General features: G+C 44.9%; 1 protein-coding gene and 1 long non-coding RNA gene across 3 annotated transcripts in view; one reads left to right on the top strand and one right to left on the bottom strand.

Moving 5' to 3' along the window:
- The window catches only part of PDZD7 (PDZ domain containing 7), a 93,001-nt gene extending 76,141 nt beyond the window's left edge, over positions 1 to 16,860 (bottom strand). For both annotated transcript variants that reach the window (XM_056529853.1, XM_056529854.1), the window contains exons 1-3: positions 16,782 to 16,860; positions 8,669 to 9,071; positions 5,180 to 5,320 (exon numbers count right to left, since the gene is read on the bottom strand). In XM_056529853.1, the coding sequence (XP_056385828.1) occupies positions 5,180 to 5,320; positions 8,669 to 8,861 (334 nt within the window). In that variant the 5' untranslated portion in view covers positions 8,862 to 9,071; positions 16,782 to 16,860. The remainder of the gene's footprint in view (positions 1 to 5,179; positions 5,321 to 8,668; positions 9,072 to 16,781) is intronic.
- LOC130282021 (uncharacterized) lies at positions 372 to 14,516 on the top strand. The gene is made up of 4 exons (XR_008846213.1): positions 372 to 824; positions 9,129 to 9,321; positions 9,584 to 9,694; positions 14,307 to 14,516. It is a non-coding gene; the product is annotated as an uncharacterized LOC130282021 (long non-coding RNA).
- Positions 16,861 to 17,200: the final 340 nt, after the last annotated feature.

The raw sequence follows: 17,200 nt of genomic DNA, 5'->3' as shown, positions 1-17,200 counted from the left end.
AGCAGGACCGGACACATACAGGACTGGATCGACTTCTGCACGAAAGTCCACAAAATGTAATCGGCTTCCTCCGTAGGTAGTGAGCACAGTTCATATGTAGCGTTAATACCAGTGATGGTGCAAACAAGACTAGACGCGTTTCAGGGTTCTCTAGTATGACCCTTTCCTCAGTAGTCATGCATGACTACTGAGGAAAGGGTTATACTAGAGAACCCTGAAACGCGTCTAGTCTTGTTTGCACCAGGGTTCTCTAGTACGACCCTTTCCTCAGTAGTCATGCATGACTACTGAGGAAAAGGTCATACTAGAGAACCCTGAAACGCATCTAGTCTTGTTTGCACCATCACTGGTATTAATGCTGCATATGAACTGTGCTCACTACCTATGGAGGAAGCCGATTACATGGACTTTCGTGCAGAAGTCGATCCAGTCCTGTATGTGTCCGGTCCTGCTAATACAACTCCAGCTCCAGTTCTGCTGACGTTACACGCCGGTAACACGAGGCAAGCTCCATGCACTCAGCTTGCGGTCTCTGGTCATATCTTGCCAGCATCTAAGTCCAGCGGTGAGGAAAATAACATCCTAAGCGCCTGCCAGCGCCAACGGTCTCCCGGTCTTCTGAAACCATCAGCACTTGCCAGCGCCTCCAGCCCGTGACGACCACCACCGCCTGCCATCAGGACTTTGCTAGGCTACACCATCAGTACCATCTAGGACCGCCGCCTGGAGCTTTTTTGTGCCATAATCCACCCAGGCACAGGAACAACTTAACCTGCCCCCAGCGTGAGCTGCCCGAGCTGCTACAACCATTACATACAGGACCGGTAACATAGTATACAATTTGATACAAACTGCTTTGTCCAAAAGGACACATAATCTTTATCTTTAACAGCTCCTTTTTGTGAAAATCAGCTACATAGAATATAGAAACTGTATGCATATACTAAGCTATTTATATATACCAGTGATTGATCTATTTATATATATATTGTAAGATTGCCTACATTTTACATTTTATGTGTTCTTCTCACACGGGCCCTGTGAGGAGTAACGTATTGCATTTTATATTATGATATTTTAAAGGGGTACTCCAGTGAAAACCTTTTTCCTTTTAAATCAACTGGTGGCAGAAAGTTAAACATATTTGTAAATTACTTCTATTAAAAGATCTTAATCCTTCCTGTACTTATTAGCTGCTGAGGAAATTATTTTCTTTTTGGAATGCTCTCTGATGACATCACGAACACAGTTCTCTCTGCTGATGTTATCATAATAATAATAACGCTTTATTTATTGTTGTCCTTAGTGGGATTTGCACCCAAGTCCCCAGCACTGCAAAGCATCAGTGCTAACCACTGAGCCACCATGCTGCCCTTAGCATACACCTGCTATGCATGGTTGCTAAAATGGACAGAGATGTCAGCAGAGAGCACTGTGCTCGTGATGTCATCAGTGTTCCAAAAAGAAAGGAATTTCCTCTGTAGCATTCAGCAGCTAATAAGTACTGGAAGGATTAAGATTTTTTAATAGAAGTAATTTACAAATATGTTTAACTTTCTGCCACCAGTTGATTTAAAAGAAAAAAGGTTTTCACCGGAGTACCCCTTTAATAAAATAATCGAATTATTATTGAAGCACGACCCAGTAATCTATTTTATATATTATTATACAGTATCTATAATATACATTATATATATATATATATATATATATATATATATATATATATATAAAACTAAAACTATTTACACTATCCTGGAAGGTCCGTGCAAATTTTCTGTTTTTAATTTACAAATCTGTTTAACTTTCTAGAGCCAGTTGATATGAAAAAAATAGTTTGCCCCCAGAGTACCTGTCACGATTCGGCTTCCAGGTAGTGGATCCTCTGTGTCAGCGAGGGATTGGCGTGGACCGTGCTAGTGGACCGGTTCTAAGAGGCTACTGGTTTTCACCAGAGCCCGCCGCAAAGCGGGATGGTCTTGCTGCGGCAGTAGCAACCAGGTCGTATCCACTAGCAACGGCTCAACCTCGCTGACTGCTGAGAAGGCGTGGGACAGAAGGACTAGGCAGAGGCAAGGTCAGACGTAGCAGAAGGTCGGGGGCAGGCGGCAAGGTTCGTAGTCAGGATGGGTAGCAGAAGTTCAGGTACACAGGCTTTGGACACACTAAACGCTTTCACTGGCACAAGGCAACAAGATCCGGCAAGGAAGGGAAGGGGAAGTGAGGTTATATAGACAGGTGCACAGGTGGGAGCTAATTAAGCTAATTGGGCCAGGCACCAATCATTGGTGCACTGGCCCTTTAAGTCTCAGAGAGCTGGCGCGCGCGCGCCCTAGAGAGCGGAGCCGCGCGCGCCAGCACATGACAGCAGGGGACCGGGACGGGTAAGTGACCTGGGATGCGATTCGCGAGCGGGCGCGTCCCGCTGTGCGAATCGCATCCCCAACGGCCAAGACAGTGCAGCGCTCCCGGTCAGCGGGACCGACCGGGGCGCTGCAGGGAGAAAGACGCCGTGAGCGCTCCGGGGAGGAGCGGGGACCCGGAGCGCTAGGCGTAACAGTACCCCCCCCCTTAGGTCTCCCCTTCTCTTTGTCCGGTAACTGCCTCCCCTGGGATGAGGACACCGGGAAAGAATGGAGGGTTTCCTCAACGGCAGGCAGTACAGCAGGAGTGGGAATGGGGAGGGAGGGCAGAGGGCGAGGCCTGGCACGGGGCAGTGTGACACCAGGACGGGGGCCATGGGGAGGCACAGAGGCTTGCCTGACGGGACTGGGAGGGGGGGAGAGGCACTTCCTGTGGCAGGCAGAGTCCCAGTTCCTGATCTCCCCGGTGGTCCAATCAATGGTGGGGGAATGAAGCCGGAGCCAAGGCAGACCGAGGAGGACCTCAGAGGTACAGTTGGGGAGAATGAAGAACTCAATCCTTTCGTGGTGGGGTCCGATAGACATCAGGAGGGGTTCTGTGCGGTAACGCACGGTGCAGTCCAATCTGGCTCCGTTGACCGCGGAAATGTAGAGCGGTTTGACGAGACGGGTCACCGGGATGCTGAATTTATTAACAAAGGACTCCAAAATAAAATTTCCAGAGGCACCGGAGTCCAAGCAGGCCACGGCTGAGAGGGAGGAGTTGGCTGAAGAAGAAAACCGCACGGGTACCGTGAGACGTGGAGGAGCAGACTTGGAACCAAGAGACGCCACACCCACGTGAGCTGGGTGCGTGCGTGCGTTTCCCAGGCGTGGAGGACGGATAGGGCAATCCACCAAGAAATGCTCGGTACTGGCACAGTAAAGACAGAGATTTTCTTCCCTACGGCGATTCCTCTCTTCCTGGGTCAGGCGAGACTTATCCACTTGCATGGCCTCCTCGGCGGGAGGCCCAGGCGTAGATTGCAACGGATACTGTGGGAGAGGTGCCCAGAGATCTAAGTCTTTTTCCTGGCGGAGCTCTTGGTGTCGCTCAGAAAAACGCATGTCAATGCGGGTAGCTAGATGGATGAGTTCTTGCAGATTGGCAGGAATCTCTCGTGCGGCCAGCACATCCTTGATGCGACTGGATAGGCCTTTTTTAAAGGTCGCGCAGAGAGCCTCATTATTCCAGGATAGTTCAGAAGCAAAAGTACGGAATTGTATGGCGTACTCGCCAACGGAAGAATTACCCTGGACCAGGTTCAACAGGGCAGTCTCGGCAGAAGAAGCTCGGGCTGGCTCCTCGAAGACACTCCGGAGTTCAGCGAAGAAGGCCTGGACTGTGGCTGTGGCAGGATCATTGCGGTCCCAGAGCGGTGTGGCCCAAGACAAGGCCTTTCCTGAAAGAAGGCTCACTACGAACGCCACCTTAGACCGTTCTGAAGGAAACAAGTCCGACAACATCTCCATATGCAGGGAACACTGAGACAAAAATCCACGGCAGAGTTTAGAGTCCCCATCAAATTTGTCCGGCAGGGACAAGCGGAGGTTAGGAGCGGCCACTCGCTGCGGAGGAGGTGCAGGAGCTGGCGGAGGAGATGGTTGCTGCTGTAGCAGAGGCAGAAGTTGCTGTAACATGGCGGTCAACTGCGACAGCTGCTGTCCTTGTTGGGCAATCTGCTGCGATTGCTGAGCGACCACCGTGGGAAGATCAGCGAGACTTGGCAGCGGCACCTCAGCGGGATCCATGGCCGGATCTACTGTCACGATTCGGCTTCCAGGTAGTGGATCCTCTGTGTCAGCGAGGGATTGGCGTGGACCGTGCTAGTGGACCGGTTCTAAGAGGCTACTGGTTTTCACCAGAGCCCGCCGCAAAGCGGGATGGTCTTGCTGCGGCAGTAGCAACCAGGTCGTATCCACTAGCAACGGCTCAACCTCGCTGACTGCTGAGAAGGCGTGGGACAGAAGGACTAGGCAGAGGCAAGGTCAGACGTAGCAGAAGGTCGGGGGCAGGCGGCAAGGTTCGTAGTCAGGATGGGTAGCAGAAGTTCAGGTACACAGGCTTTGGACACACTAAACGCTTTCACTGGCACAAGGCAACAAGATCCGGCAAGGAAGGGAAGGGGAAGTGAGGTTATATAGACAGGTGCACAGGTGGGAGCTAATTAAGCTAATTGGGCCAGGCACCAATCATTGGTGCACTGGCCCTTTAAGTCTCAGAGAGCTGGCGCGCGCGCGCCCTAGAGAGCGGAGCCGCGCGCGCCAGCACATGACAGCAGGGGACCGGGACGGGTAAGTGACCTGGGATGCGATTCGCGAGCGGGCGCGTCCCGCTGTGCGAATCGCATCCCCAACGGCCAAGACAGTGCAGCGCTCCCGGTCAGCGGGACCGACCGGGGCGCTGCAGGGAGAAAGACGCCGTGAGCGCTCCGGGGAGGAGCGGGGACCCGGAGCGCTAGGCGTAACAGTACCCCTTTAAAACCCTATATCTAAAGTATCACAAATACAAGGCTAAGCGATTGGGAACATGTGCATAAACTGCATACATTTACAATATTACTCTTCCTATAAAAAAAAAATGTCAAAATCTGCCAAGGATGAAGTTATATATTAGCGATTAATATCAAACACTACATTCACATAACATTATATACAGTATATATTATCTGGTAGCATTTCGGTGTCATTGGCATCAAACAACAAAAACTCTAACATGTAAGGCAATATCACATTAGACACGTACATTATGTACATAGGGTATACAGATGTCTTACCAGCACTGCTTCCTTCTTCCACTTTACTGACAAAAATCCCCAGTCCATGTTCTGAACCTCCTCGGACACTGAAGCCCAATCTTCCATCAGGAGTTTTATCCACTGTGATAGCGAGGATTGAATCACTTTCATCACTGTTGGCTGTAAAAGATATTATTACAGTTATAAGTACAGTTATGTATTTATTTATTTATAATATGTAATATATAAAATGTATGTATATGTGCAATTATTTTAATACATTCTAGATTGTTTAATCCCTCAGCCCATTTTGTCCTTAAATGGGTACTCCGTTGCTAGACATCTTATCCCTTATCCAAATTGCTGGGACCCCCGCGATCTCCTTGCAGACATTTGGTGTTCTGAACATTTAGAAAGCTAGGTTTAAGCGGCCGTGGACATGACGTCACGCCACGCCCCCTCCATTTATGTCTATGAGAGGGGATGTGACAACTATAGACATGAACTGAGAGGGCATGCAGTGGGGATCCAATCACTCACCTGCGTCCCACCGTCATCGTGGTGTATTCTGCTCTGGTCTGCAATCGAGCAGACCAGAGCAGTAGATAGCCGATAATGCTGTTCAGTGCTATGCCTATGCACAGCACTGAACAGTATTAGCAATCAAGTGATTGCTATAAATAGTCCCCTATGGGCACTATATAAGTTTAAAAAAAGTAGAAAAGTAAAAAAAAAAAAAAAAAAGTGTGAATAAGCCCTTTCCCTTTTTACAAAAACAAGTGTAAAAAAAAAATTAAATCAACATATCTGGTATCTCCGTGTGTGTAAATGTCCAAACTATTAAAATAGAATGTTAATGATCCCTTACGGTGAACGGTGTAAACATACAAAAAAAAAAAAAAAAAAAAAAGCACAAATTGCTGCATTTTGGTTACATCACATCCCAGATGACGTCACGGCCCGCCCCCTTAATGCAAGTCTATGAGAGGGGGTGTGATGGCCGCCATGCTCCCTCCCATAGACTTGTATTGAGGGGGCGGGTTGTTACATCACGATAGGGCGGAGCCGTGACGTAGCAATGCTCCGGCCCCTGTATTGCCTGTCATTACGCACAGAGCGAGTTTGCTATGTGCAGTAATGATAGCCGAGATCCCGGGGGTCCCCAGCAGCGGGACCCTGGCGATCTGACATCTTATCCCCTATCCTTTGGATAGGGGATAAGGTGTCTAGGGGTGGAGTACCTTTTTCTTCCTCGCCTTCTAGGAGACATAACTCTTACATCCATAGACCCATATGAGGGCTTGTTTTTTGTGCGACCAATTGTATTTTGCAACAACACCTTTCATTTTACTGTACAATGTATGGTGCAACCAAAAAAATATAATTTACGGTGGAAAACTGAAAAGAGAACTGCAATTTTGCAACTTTTATGCGGGCTTTGTTTTAACACACTTCAAACTGGCATGTTCTCTTTATACTGTTCAATACAATTAAAATGATACCCATATTGACATGCTTTTTTATTATTGTACTTTTTTTTAAAAAATCTACCGGTAAATGTTTTAACAAAATAAATATGTTTAAAATTGCCCTATTCTGACCCCCTATAACTTTCTAATTTATTCATATACAGGGCTTTAGTTTTTATCTGTAACACTTTTCCGTATGTGACTTTTTGATAACTTTTTATTCTTTTTTTTCTAATCCCATGAAGTGATGTGACCAAATATTAGCAATTTTTTACTTTGGTATTTTTTACATTTACGCCGTTTACCATACAGGAGAATTAACATTATATTTTTAAAATTCGGACATGGCTATACAAAATATGCCGATTTATTTAATAAAAATGTTTTTGTAAAATTGGAAAAGATGGAAAATGTATTTTTTATTGGGGAAAGGGTTTATTCACTGTTATTAGAACTTTATTTTTTATACCTTTTTAGTCCCGTAGGGGACTATTTATTGAAATCTTTAGACTGCAAATACTGATCATTGCTATGCTAGAAGGCAGACCAGAAAACATCACAACAGATGGCCAGGGGTGGTCTGATGAATCCCCCCCAAACCCCACCGATGCTTCAGATGCTGTGATCAGCATTGATCACGGCATCTGAGAAGTTAATGCCGGGCATCAGCAGGATTCCTGATATCCACCCTTATCGGTGAGTCCCTGGCTGCTGACAGAAGCCGAAGCTCGCATGCTATGTAGCGTGCGTGAAGTAACTTGCTTCAGAGCCGTACATTTATGGCACGTGTCCTTATGGGGTTAATAAAGAACATAAAAATAACTCTACATATTCTACTGATTTTATAGTTTTTTTTATATTACTTCTTATTTTTATTTTGTATTCTTAGCCACGCAAATTTTTTTTAGCTCTCTTTTTGTGATATTTTGCTTCTGTTATTTAGTTATATTGATAAAAATAATGACACTAGTAGCAGTTGTGACTGTTGTGTAGCCTCGCGTTTGTCTGGCATTTATGGCATAGCCACAGGATATGGCAATTTCAATAATGTATATATTTTTTAAATTCTCATATTATAAATAGGAAAATATTTTTTTATGTTAAAAATCTTTTTTTTTTTTACTTAGGGGACGTGAACATATAAGGCTAAGTTCACATTGCAATTGTGCTCCGTCCCGTTAAGGGGTCGGAGCACAATGGACTCCACTGTGTCACCACCGGGTCCTGACAGGTCACATGGACTTGAATGGGGTCCATTGGAGATCCAATTTGACAGAACTGCCAACGTAGCTCTAAATAGCCCAACAAAAATGTAAAAGAGACCTAACTGTAATCCCTATAATCCAGAAGCAGGGTCTTCTAGGTCCAAGGGTCATTATTAGCCCCTGGCTGCCCCTTTAATTGCTTGACACCATGTAATTGTGATGCCGATGGTCATCCTGGCGATTGCAGGTTCAGTTGTACTGCAAAGCCTAGGCCTCAACCCACCTAATACTACCTGTTGTGCTGGAGAGAGCAAAGGAATAGTCTAGAGATATGGGGCTGATTAAAGGAGTACCCGCCTCCAAAGGGGGACCCCCCGCTGTCTCCCTGCTGCACCCGGTGTTCCTTTAGAGCGCCAAGTGCAGTGCCAGAGGCTTGTGACATCATCACCACGCCCCTCAATGCAAGTCTATGGGAGGGAGCTTGACAGTCATCACTCCCCCTCCCATAGACTTGCATTGAGAGGGCGTGACCATGACTTCACGAGCAGGGTGTGACCGTGACATCACGAGCCTCCGCCCCGCATCACCAATCATCCGACATGGAGTGATTTTCGCTCCGTGCACCGGATATCTGGGGTGCTGCAGCCCAGGTTGAGGGAGTCCCCAGTGGTGGGACCAACGTGATCAGACATCTTTTCTCCCATCCTTTGGATACAGATATACTTACTTTGTATTCCTCTCCATGATAAATCTAGTCACAAAATTATAGCAATAGATACTATCCTTCAAAATATTTTTTTTTTAACTAAGCACAGTCAGGGCATTAAATGATGTAGAGTAAAAAAATCACTTACCTTCTAAGGGAGAATTTATCAAAATCACCCTTCCCATGGGAGAGGTGGCTCGCAGGCCTTTCGGGTGACCATTTCCTGGTCTGTTCAGCTTTCGAAATAAGTGGCGAGCTTTAATTGAGGAGTCCCTCCGGGAACTACTGGGGTAGTCATCATTGGTCATCTCACCGTCATCCATTTCAATAGCATGTGCCATGGCGGCGGAACGTGAGGGTAAGTCATAGGGATCCTAGAGTCTGATAGATTCTCTTGGTGAAGAAATCTTTGTGCGCTTGCAAGTTAGAAATTCCCTCATGTCATCTCCCACCAGAACAGATATAGGCTGAACATAGTGAGAAGAAGCATGTATTCAGGCCATGAATGGAAATTCTGTATTTGTCATTGTAAATACTGTTCAACAAATGACCTAAACCGGAAGAAGAGAAAAAATTGTCTTAACCACTGTGCATTTTATATGTTTTAGCAGCTCCGTCAGGTCCCTGGTCTACTCTGACTGAAAATAGTAAGGCTACTTCACCATTGGACGCTCTGTGGCATGTAGATGTTACAAAACTGTCAAAGTGAGAGGCTTATACTTGCATGGAGATGCAGAAGTCCCATTGACTTCAGTGGCCAAAACATAGTCAGCTAGACATTCTGGGCATTTCCTGCACCAGGTCAGTGTCCCTAAAGGTGTCACTCTATATGATGTAACATGTTAGAGGGTCTCTTTGACCATTTTTGAAGCAGCACTTCTTCTGCACAATCGCCTTATGCATTCTGCAGGTGTATATCTATAGAGCACTATCTTTATAATGTAGTGAGCTAGATAGCAACTGTGACCTGACAAGTATCTAACAGAGCAGATTTAGTTTTTAAATGACCAATGCCTCTCTTTGTAAGGAAATAAATGAAAATGTAATTTCAAATTTTTTTCAGAAAAAAGGATATTTTTATCCTGCCCAGGAGACAGTATTAAACACAGAAGAGATGTCCAGCCCGGCAGCTCGTGAACATGATTATATCTTTACTGAATACATAAAATCTCTGGTACGGGACAATGGAAGTGACGCATTTTGGCCAATCACATCGGCCTTACTCATACTAACACAAAAAGACACACAAATCCTGTTGGAGGAGGATAATGATCCAGTCCGAAACACCTGCGGTTTTCCTTTTTTTTTTTTCAACTGTAAATTTTTATTAAAGATTTTATCATACACAAAAATCCAAACAATGGAGAAAGAGTACACTGATAACATCATAAAGAGGCGGAATGGATATCATTGTAAATAGAACCGAACCAAAACAATGGAGCAATACATCAACTGGAATAATACACAAACTAGCTGAAGCCCACAGCTCCGAACGTGTAGGCAATGAGGCCCAAAGGCCACAACAAAAAATGGGGTGGGGATACAACAACAAGGTCCACAGAGACAAACACCGAACAAAACATAACACCCAAGGAAAGAAGAAGGGAAGGAAAAGGAAGGATAAAGAAGGGGAAGATGTTACAGGAAAGTCAACGCGGCTGGTGTTCAGAAAAGCGGTCCCAGGGTTCCCAAATACAAAGAAAGGAAGAGATAGAATTATTTAAGGAGGCCTTGAGGAATTCCAAGGAGTGGATCTTACGTATACCGGCCAGCAGGTCTGATTCAGAGGGAGGAAGAGTCCTCTTCCAACACTTAGCTATGAGGGTTTTGGCTGCCAAGGCAATATGCATGAAAAGTTTAAAGAGTTTCTTAGAAAGGGAAGGGTGAGTTAGGTGAAGGAGATAAACAAGAGGGTCTAGAGGGATGGAGACTCCTAGTACATCAGAAACAAGGCTCCGCACTTTACTCCAATGGTCCACTATGAGAGGGCAGGACCAGAAAATATGATATAGCGAACCCAACCCCACCCCACAACGCCAGCATTGAGGAGGAATGTCAGGATTCTATCTATTCAGCAACTCCGGGGTATGATACCAGCCCATAATCATTTTATACCGAGATTCCTTGTATGCAGTGCAAATGGAGGCCTTAGAAGCCCTCTCCCAAATAACATGCCACTGAGATATGGTAATGGTAGTATTCAGGGCAGTCTCCCAGCGACCCATGTATCGATGTGAGGGAGGGTCGCCATTAAGGGGTTGAAGAAGTAAGGAATAAATATCCGAGAGAAGGCCCCTTATCTGAGAACCACCACCCCCCCCCCCCCCCCCCCCGCCGACATAACCGCTCAAAATTAGTGGGCAGAGCCGGTGCCAGACAAAAAATGTCTCAATTGTAAGTAGTTGAGGCGCTCAGACGAGGGGAGCTCCCAGCAGTTCATCAGTTGGTCAAAAGGCAGGAGAGAGCAAGATAGGGGGTCCACCACGTCAGCCCAGCAGAAGAGGCCCCTCTACCCCCACACCCTCACCATCGCAGAAGACATACCAGAGGGGAAGTCAGGGTGATAAAGGAAGGACCGCATAGAGGAAGAGGAGTAGAACAGTTTGAATTTCACAGAGAAGTCGCCTGCGGTGTTTCTAGGAACAAACCCCACCCCTGCATTTACAAAACGACACGTATACACAACATAAAATTTATCCATATGTGTTTATCCTATCTTCCTACACACACGTAAAACTACATAAGATAACGCACTACATGTATTAATACACAGCATCAAACAATATTTTAACTAAATACTGCCAGTTGTTACGCCGAGCGCTCCGGGTCCCCGCTCCTCCCCGGAGCGCTCGCTTCTCTCTCGCTACCGCAGCGCTCCGGGCAGCTCCACTGACCCGGTGCGCTGCGATACCGTCTCCAGCCGGGATGCGATTCGCGATGCGGGTAGCGCCCGCTCGCGATGCGCATCCCGGCTCCCGTACCTGACTCGCTCTCCGTCTGTCCTGTCCCGGCGCGCGCGGCCCCGCTCCCTAGGGCGCGCGCGCCGGGTCTCTGCGATTTAAAGGGCCACTGCGCCGCTGATTGGCGCAGTGGTTCCAATTAGTGTGTTTCACCTGTGCACTCCCTATTTATACCTCACTTCCCCTTCACTCCCTCGCCGGATCTTGTTGCCATTGTGCCAGTGAAAGCGTTTCCTTGTGTGTTCCTAGCCTGTGTTCCAGACCTCCTGCCGTTGCCCCCGACTACGATCCTTGCTGCCTGCCCCGACCTTCTGCTACGTCCGACCTTGCTTCTGTCTACTCCCTTGTACCGCGCCTATCTTCAGCAGTCAGAGAGGTTGAGCCGTTGCTAGTGGATACGACCTGGTCACTACCGCCGCAGCAAGACCATCCCGCTTTGCGGCGGGCTCTGGTGAAAACCAGTAGTGACTTAGAACCGATCCACTAGCACGGTCCACGCCAATCCCTCTCTGGCACAGAGGATCCACTACCTGCCAGCCGGCTTCGTGACACCAGTAATCTCTCCTAAATTGTAAAATAGTACAAATACATAATGACATACTCATTTTCAAACAAAAAATATAGCGTTTAGCAAAGACAGAATGCAAAATAAAGACTGAATTAAAACTTGCCTGAACTTGTAAAAACAAAGATGTCTATGAGGTGTTGTAAAAAGGGAAGTAACAAATAAGTAGTAAGAATTTATAAGACCATGCTAAATAAAAATATATACCTGTCTACCTTAATAAAACATCACAAAGATAATGGAAAGAACTGCCAATGTGAAAACTCCCAGACGTTTCATTGATCCCAGTGAGGTTTGAACTGGTCCGTGCCACAGACAGGCTGTTTGGGGTGAGCGACTATCACTGTTTGGTTATGAGACAGGATAGTATGCAAAAATAATTATTGTTATATTCCACCTCTTATTCCGGTCCCTTTTGGAGCCTTCTTCCCCAGCCCACACATATAGAAAGCCTGTGAGTCACACTTCACATGCCCACACATGGAGAAAGCCTGTGGGCCCTTGCTTAGCCCATAAATAGAGAAAGCCTGTGGGCCCTTCTTTAGCTCATACATGGAGAAAGCCTGTGGGCCCTTCCTTAGCCCATACATGGAGAAAGCCTGTGGGCCCCTTCTTAGCCCACACATGGAGAAAGCCTGTGGGCCCTTGCTTAGCCCATAAATAGAGAAAGCCTGTGGGCCCTTCCTCAGCCCATACATGGAGAAAGCCTGTGGGCCCCTTCTTAGCCCACACATGGAGAAAGCCTGTGGGCCCTTGCTTAGCCCATACATGGAGAAAGCCTGTGGGTTCTTCCTTAGCCCATACATGGAGAAATCCTGTGTGCCCTTCCTTAGCCCATACATGGAGAAAGTCTGTGGGTCCTTGCTTAGACCATACATGGAGAAAGCCTGTCAGTCCTTCCTCAGCCCATACATGGCAAAAGCCTGTGGGTCCTTCCTTAGCCCATACATGGAGAAAGCCTGTGGGTCCTTCCTTAGCCCATACATGGAGAAAGCCTGTCAGTCCTTCCTCAGCCCATACATGGACTTGGACATATAGAGAAAGTCTGTTAATTCCTGCTTCCTCCACACGTACATAGAAAAAGCCTGTGAGTCCTTATCCCCCCCCCCCTCCCCACACACATAGAGAAGGCCTGTGAGTCATATTTCCGTGCTCACACATGGAGAAAGCCTGTAAGTTATTCTTCCCTGGCGGACACATAGAGAAGGCCTGTGAGTCCTGCTTCCCATCTAACATATAGAAGGCCTGTGAGTCCTGCTTCCCATCTAACATATAGAAGGCCTGTGAGTCCTGCTTCCCATCAAACATATAGAAGGCCTGTGAGTCCTGCTTCCCATCTAACACATAGAAGGCCTGTGAGTCCTGCTTCCCTTGCTCAGTTAACAGTTCTGAGATTTGTGTAGACACTTCAGTGTAGGCTTTTTTTGAGGGGGCCAATATCACCTATTTGCCAAATGAGTGACTTCTGTGATCTGGTTGTTTAGCTTTAGACTGCAGGAGGATGTAGTAGCGAACACTTTGGCTGCATTTGGGAGAAAAGCTTTCACTGGATGTAGACCTCTCTATTGGGGAACTGTATGGCAAATCTACTAGACATTCGGACAGTGAGTCACTCTATTTTTAGGAGTTCAAGGGCATTCCCTGGTAGGCATTTATATAGAGGGCCTTTCTCTAGCAGACACTTATCTGGCAGATATAGCACAGACACTTTCTTTCTTTCTTGGGTTCTTCTTATTGGGTGGGCAGGTGGGTCAGGATACTGACGCAAACTGCCCTTTATCTTCTAAAGTAATATGCAAAGGAACCTACAAAAACTGACACTAACTATTATATGAAAATACAACATCTTAAGAAACTAACCATTTAGAGAAACCCCGGCCATAAAAATACCTTCCCTTAAAAACCAAACCCCTCCCAAAAAAAATGTGGGAGCTCCAAACTACATAGCAGCACTACTGCAGCCGATCCTGACGAAGGTGTACAAAACACATATGGAAGTGGTGGTGAGGTGAATCCTTATACCGGCATGTTCCATTCAGATAATTAACCTTTAATGTTATTCAAGCATGATATAGTTTTTGCTTAATATGTACTATATATACATGATGCTGGGACTCATAAGGGCATGTGTTTTTATGGGTAGGGTTTCTCTGTATAGTTATTTTCAATAAAGTTTTTGTATTTTCATATAATAGTGTCAGTTATTATAAAATAATATACAACCAATTGTCTGTTCCATATATTTTGTCATCCATTCTTAGCAGGTTCGTATTTGAAGCAAGGTGCTGTGGAGTACAGCTCTGAAAGGCACACCATGTCCCCTGTAGATGCAGCACTTCTCAAAGATGTACCTGTCTACGTGAATAATTCACAAAAGATTCTGGCATCCTGTGCACTGCGAGTAAGGAGAGCTGAGGAGCAGATGGGTATTTGTGAATTATGAGTCACTTTTAACATAACGTTATATGAGACTTCTCCATCCGATATGAACAAATAATTGTAATAAAATAATAAAAGTATATTAAAAAAACATAAATTAGTGTTCCTTTGAAAAATAATTACATTGTATAGTAATATCATTAATATAAAATAAAATGAGAAGTTATGTTGTGTTGCTTGCTGGGTATATTACACATATGGCTTAATACAACTGAATACGTTGCAGCACCAGCTTTGTATTCTGCACTCTCCCATCTCTGCAGGTTGCCAGCCCTGGATCATATGACAGGTTGCTGTTACACTTCATAGCACTGTATAACAAATACAAAGGATGTAAGCTATTTAACCTATTCCTCTCTATTTAGCTCTTCTAATAATATTCTCCACCACTTAAGTTCCCATAGGAAACTACTGTCTCAAAGTCTATGGAGGGAGCAAAAGTTACCATCAAAACATTTCAGAGGACGTCTAACTTGTATACCCAATGCAAACAAATATTTCACAATATAGAAGCCAATAATTATTTTTATTTTTTTACCATAATGAAAATGTATCATCTATCCTCAAAAATGGAATGTAAATGCGGTGTACGTGCCCAACTGCTGCTCCTTTTAAATGAGTAAAGATCCCACTTATTGTGGTTGTGGGGGCTCAACTGCTGATCCAACCATTGGGACCCCCACTGATCAGGCACTGGGAATAGGTGATATGCTTTGATTATAGGAAAGCCCCATTAGATGTTATGTTATGAATGGACAACTTCAGTTTGTAAAAATGGGTCTTTTTATAAGTAAAACAAAAGCTTCTCATTGGATTAGGCAATAATTTCCCTTTATCTGATACATAAAAGACAATAATGTTATGTTTTGTTGGGAAAGATGCTGTGCAGGACGAAATTCAGCCTGTGATGATATGTTGTCACATGCCATGGCTATGTGCACACACGGTATTTTGGTCCTCATATTTTTATTATACCAGAGGTGGAATTTGCAGCTCCTGGGCCCCAGTGCAAAATCTGGGCCCCCCCATCTATCATGTACCATTCATAATACTGATGTTTTAGTATGTTACAGAGGTATCCTAGGGCCCACTCCGGCATCTGGGCCTGGGTGCAACTGCTGACTTTGCACCCTGTATAGCTACGCCCCTGTTTATAACAAAACCAGGGATGAAACCAACACACAAAATAACCATCATGTAAACATTTGCACGTTCTCCTCTGTTTTGGACCCACTCCCAATTTTGGTAAAATAACTCAAAAAAATTAAGCTCAAAATACTATGTATGCACATAACCTGATGGGAAATAAAACCACTTAAACCCAGAGCCCAAAAATGTTCAATGACAAAATCAGCTCTGCTACATCCGTAATAATAAATTACAATGAACACCTATTGAAGCATGTTATATCCCAGCAGTGTGTTTCTAACTTGACCTGACATAACACCTGTGTCTCTACATGATAATAAGAGAAATTGAAGGTAACAGGAGGCAGAATTGTTAATTCGGAAGGAGGTATTCACATACATTGCCGTTGGCTACACCAAATGTCTCTAGACCTCAACAGAAGGAGTTGTTACAATTTACATGAAACCAATTCTACTTTTTCCCCGATACAAGTCACTTATCTATCATACACCACTGCAGACTTGTGTGATCTATGCATGTTGTAAAACAGCTACATTCTCTTTAGCTTTTCTTTAGAGTAGTTTTTGCTGTCTTGGTTCCTATACATGGTACCACTGGATTCATCTTTCAGATCATGAGCCAGAACTTTCTTTTACACGGTTGACTGGACACACTAGCATTAGAGGCGACAGCTTCCTGAATGGGAGGCTTGTTTACAATGTATCAACGCAATAAATGGAATATTATATAACATTAAATAACATTAAATAACATTACATAAATACTAAATACAAACACCCACAAAGGGAAAACATACTCAGGCAGACTTGTTTACAAATGTTGGTTATTAGTTTACAATGTATCAATGCAATGAATGACATAATATTGATATTAACTGAATACAAACACCCTGGAAAGGTAAACACACATAGTCTGGTAGTCCCTGGAACATAACTACTATATGTAGGCTGCAAACTATCACACATATAAATGTATTCTCACGAAGAGGCTCAGGAATGGTGAAACACTTTACAGATATGAAACCAGGCTTGTAGTAATAAGTAAACTTGTACCAAAAGACATGAAGCTTTTAAAGCCTATTTCTCAGCAATAGTGGAAAGAGTCCTGGAAGTATTGAACATTGTATCACATGCAGAACATTCACTTACTTCACATTTGTTGCTGCAGATGGATAATCTGATGCTGTGTTGTTTCCACTGAGTGCTGTGTTACATCACAATCCTGTACAGGAGTGATAGGACAGGTCTACAACAGCGCCCCTAGTGGCCTTTTATCCACTAGGAGGAGCAATATGAGTCAGACTTTGCAAACAGCCCCACATGTATTTACAATAGGCACAGGCAGGTTATTTGTGTAGAAGACCATGCTATGCAACATACTCAAAGTTGGAGCAATAAAGATGAAAAAGTTAAATCCATGGTGGTTTACAGTCTAGAATTGGTGTTTTATTATTTAGAGTTCATACCAATGTTCTATCTGTGTGTGCATGTATGTAAATGCAAAAATATTTCATACATGTAGAGAAATTCACAATAAAGACTGAATGAAGTTCCGATGAAAAGCAGAG

This window comes from Hyla sarda, chromosome 7 (assembly GCF_029499605.1).
Source record: "Hyla sarda isolate aHylSar1 chromosome 7, aHylSar1.hap1, whole genome shotgun sequence".
NCBI lineage: Eukaryota > Metazoa > Chordata > Amphibia > Anura > Hylidae > Hyla > Hyla sarda.
This window is presented reverse-complemented; position numbering and strand designations above follow the sequence as displayed.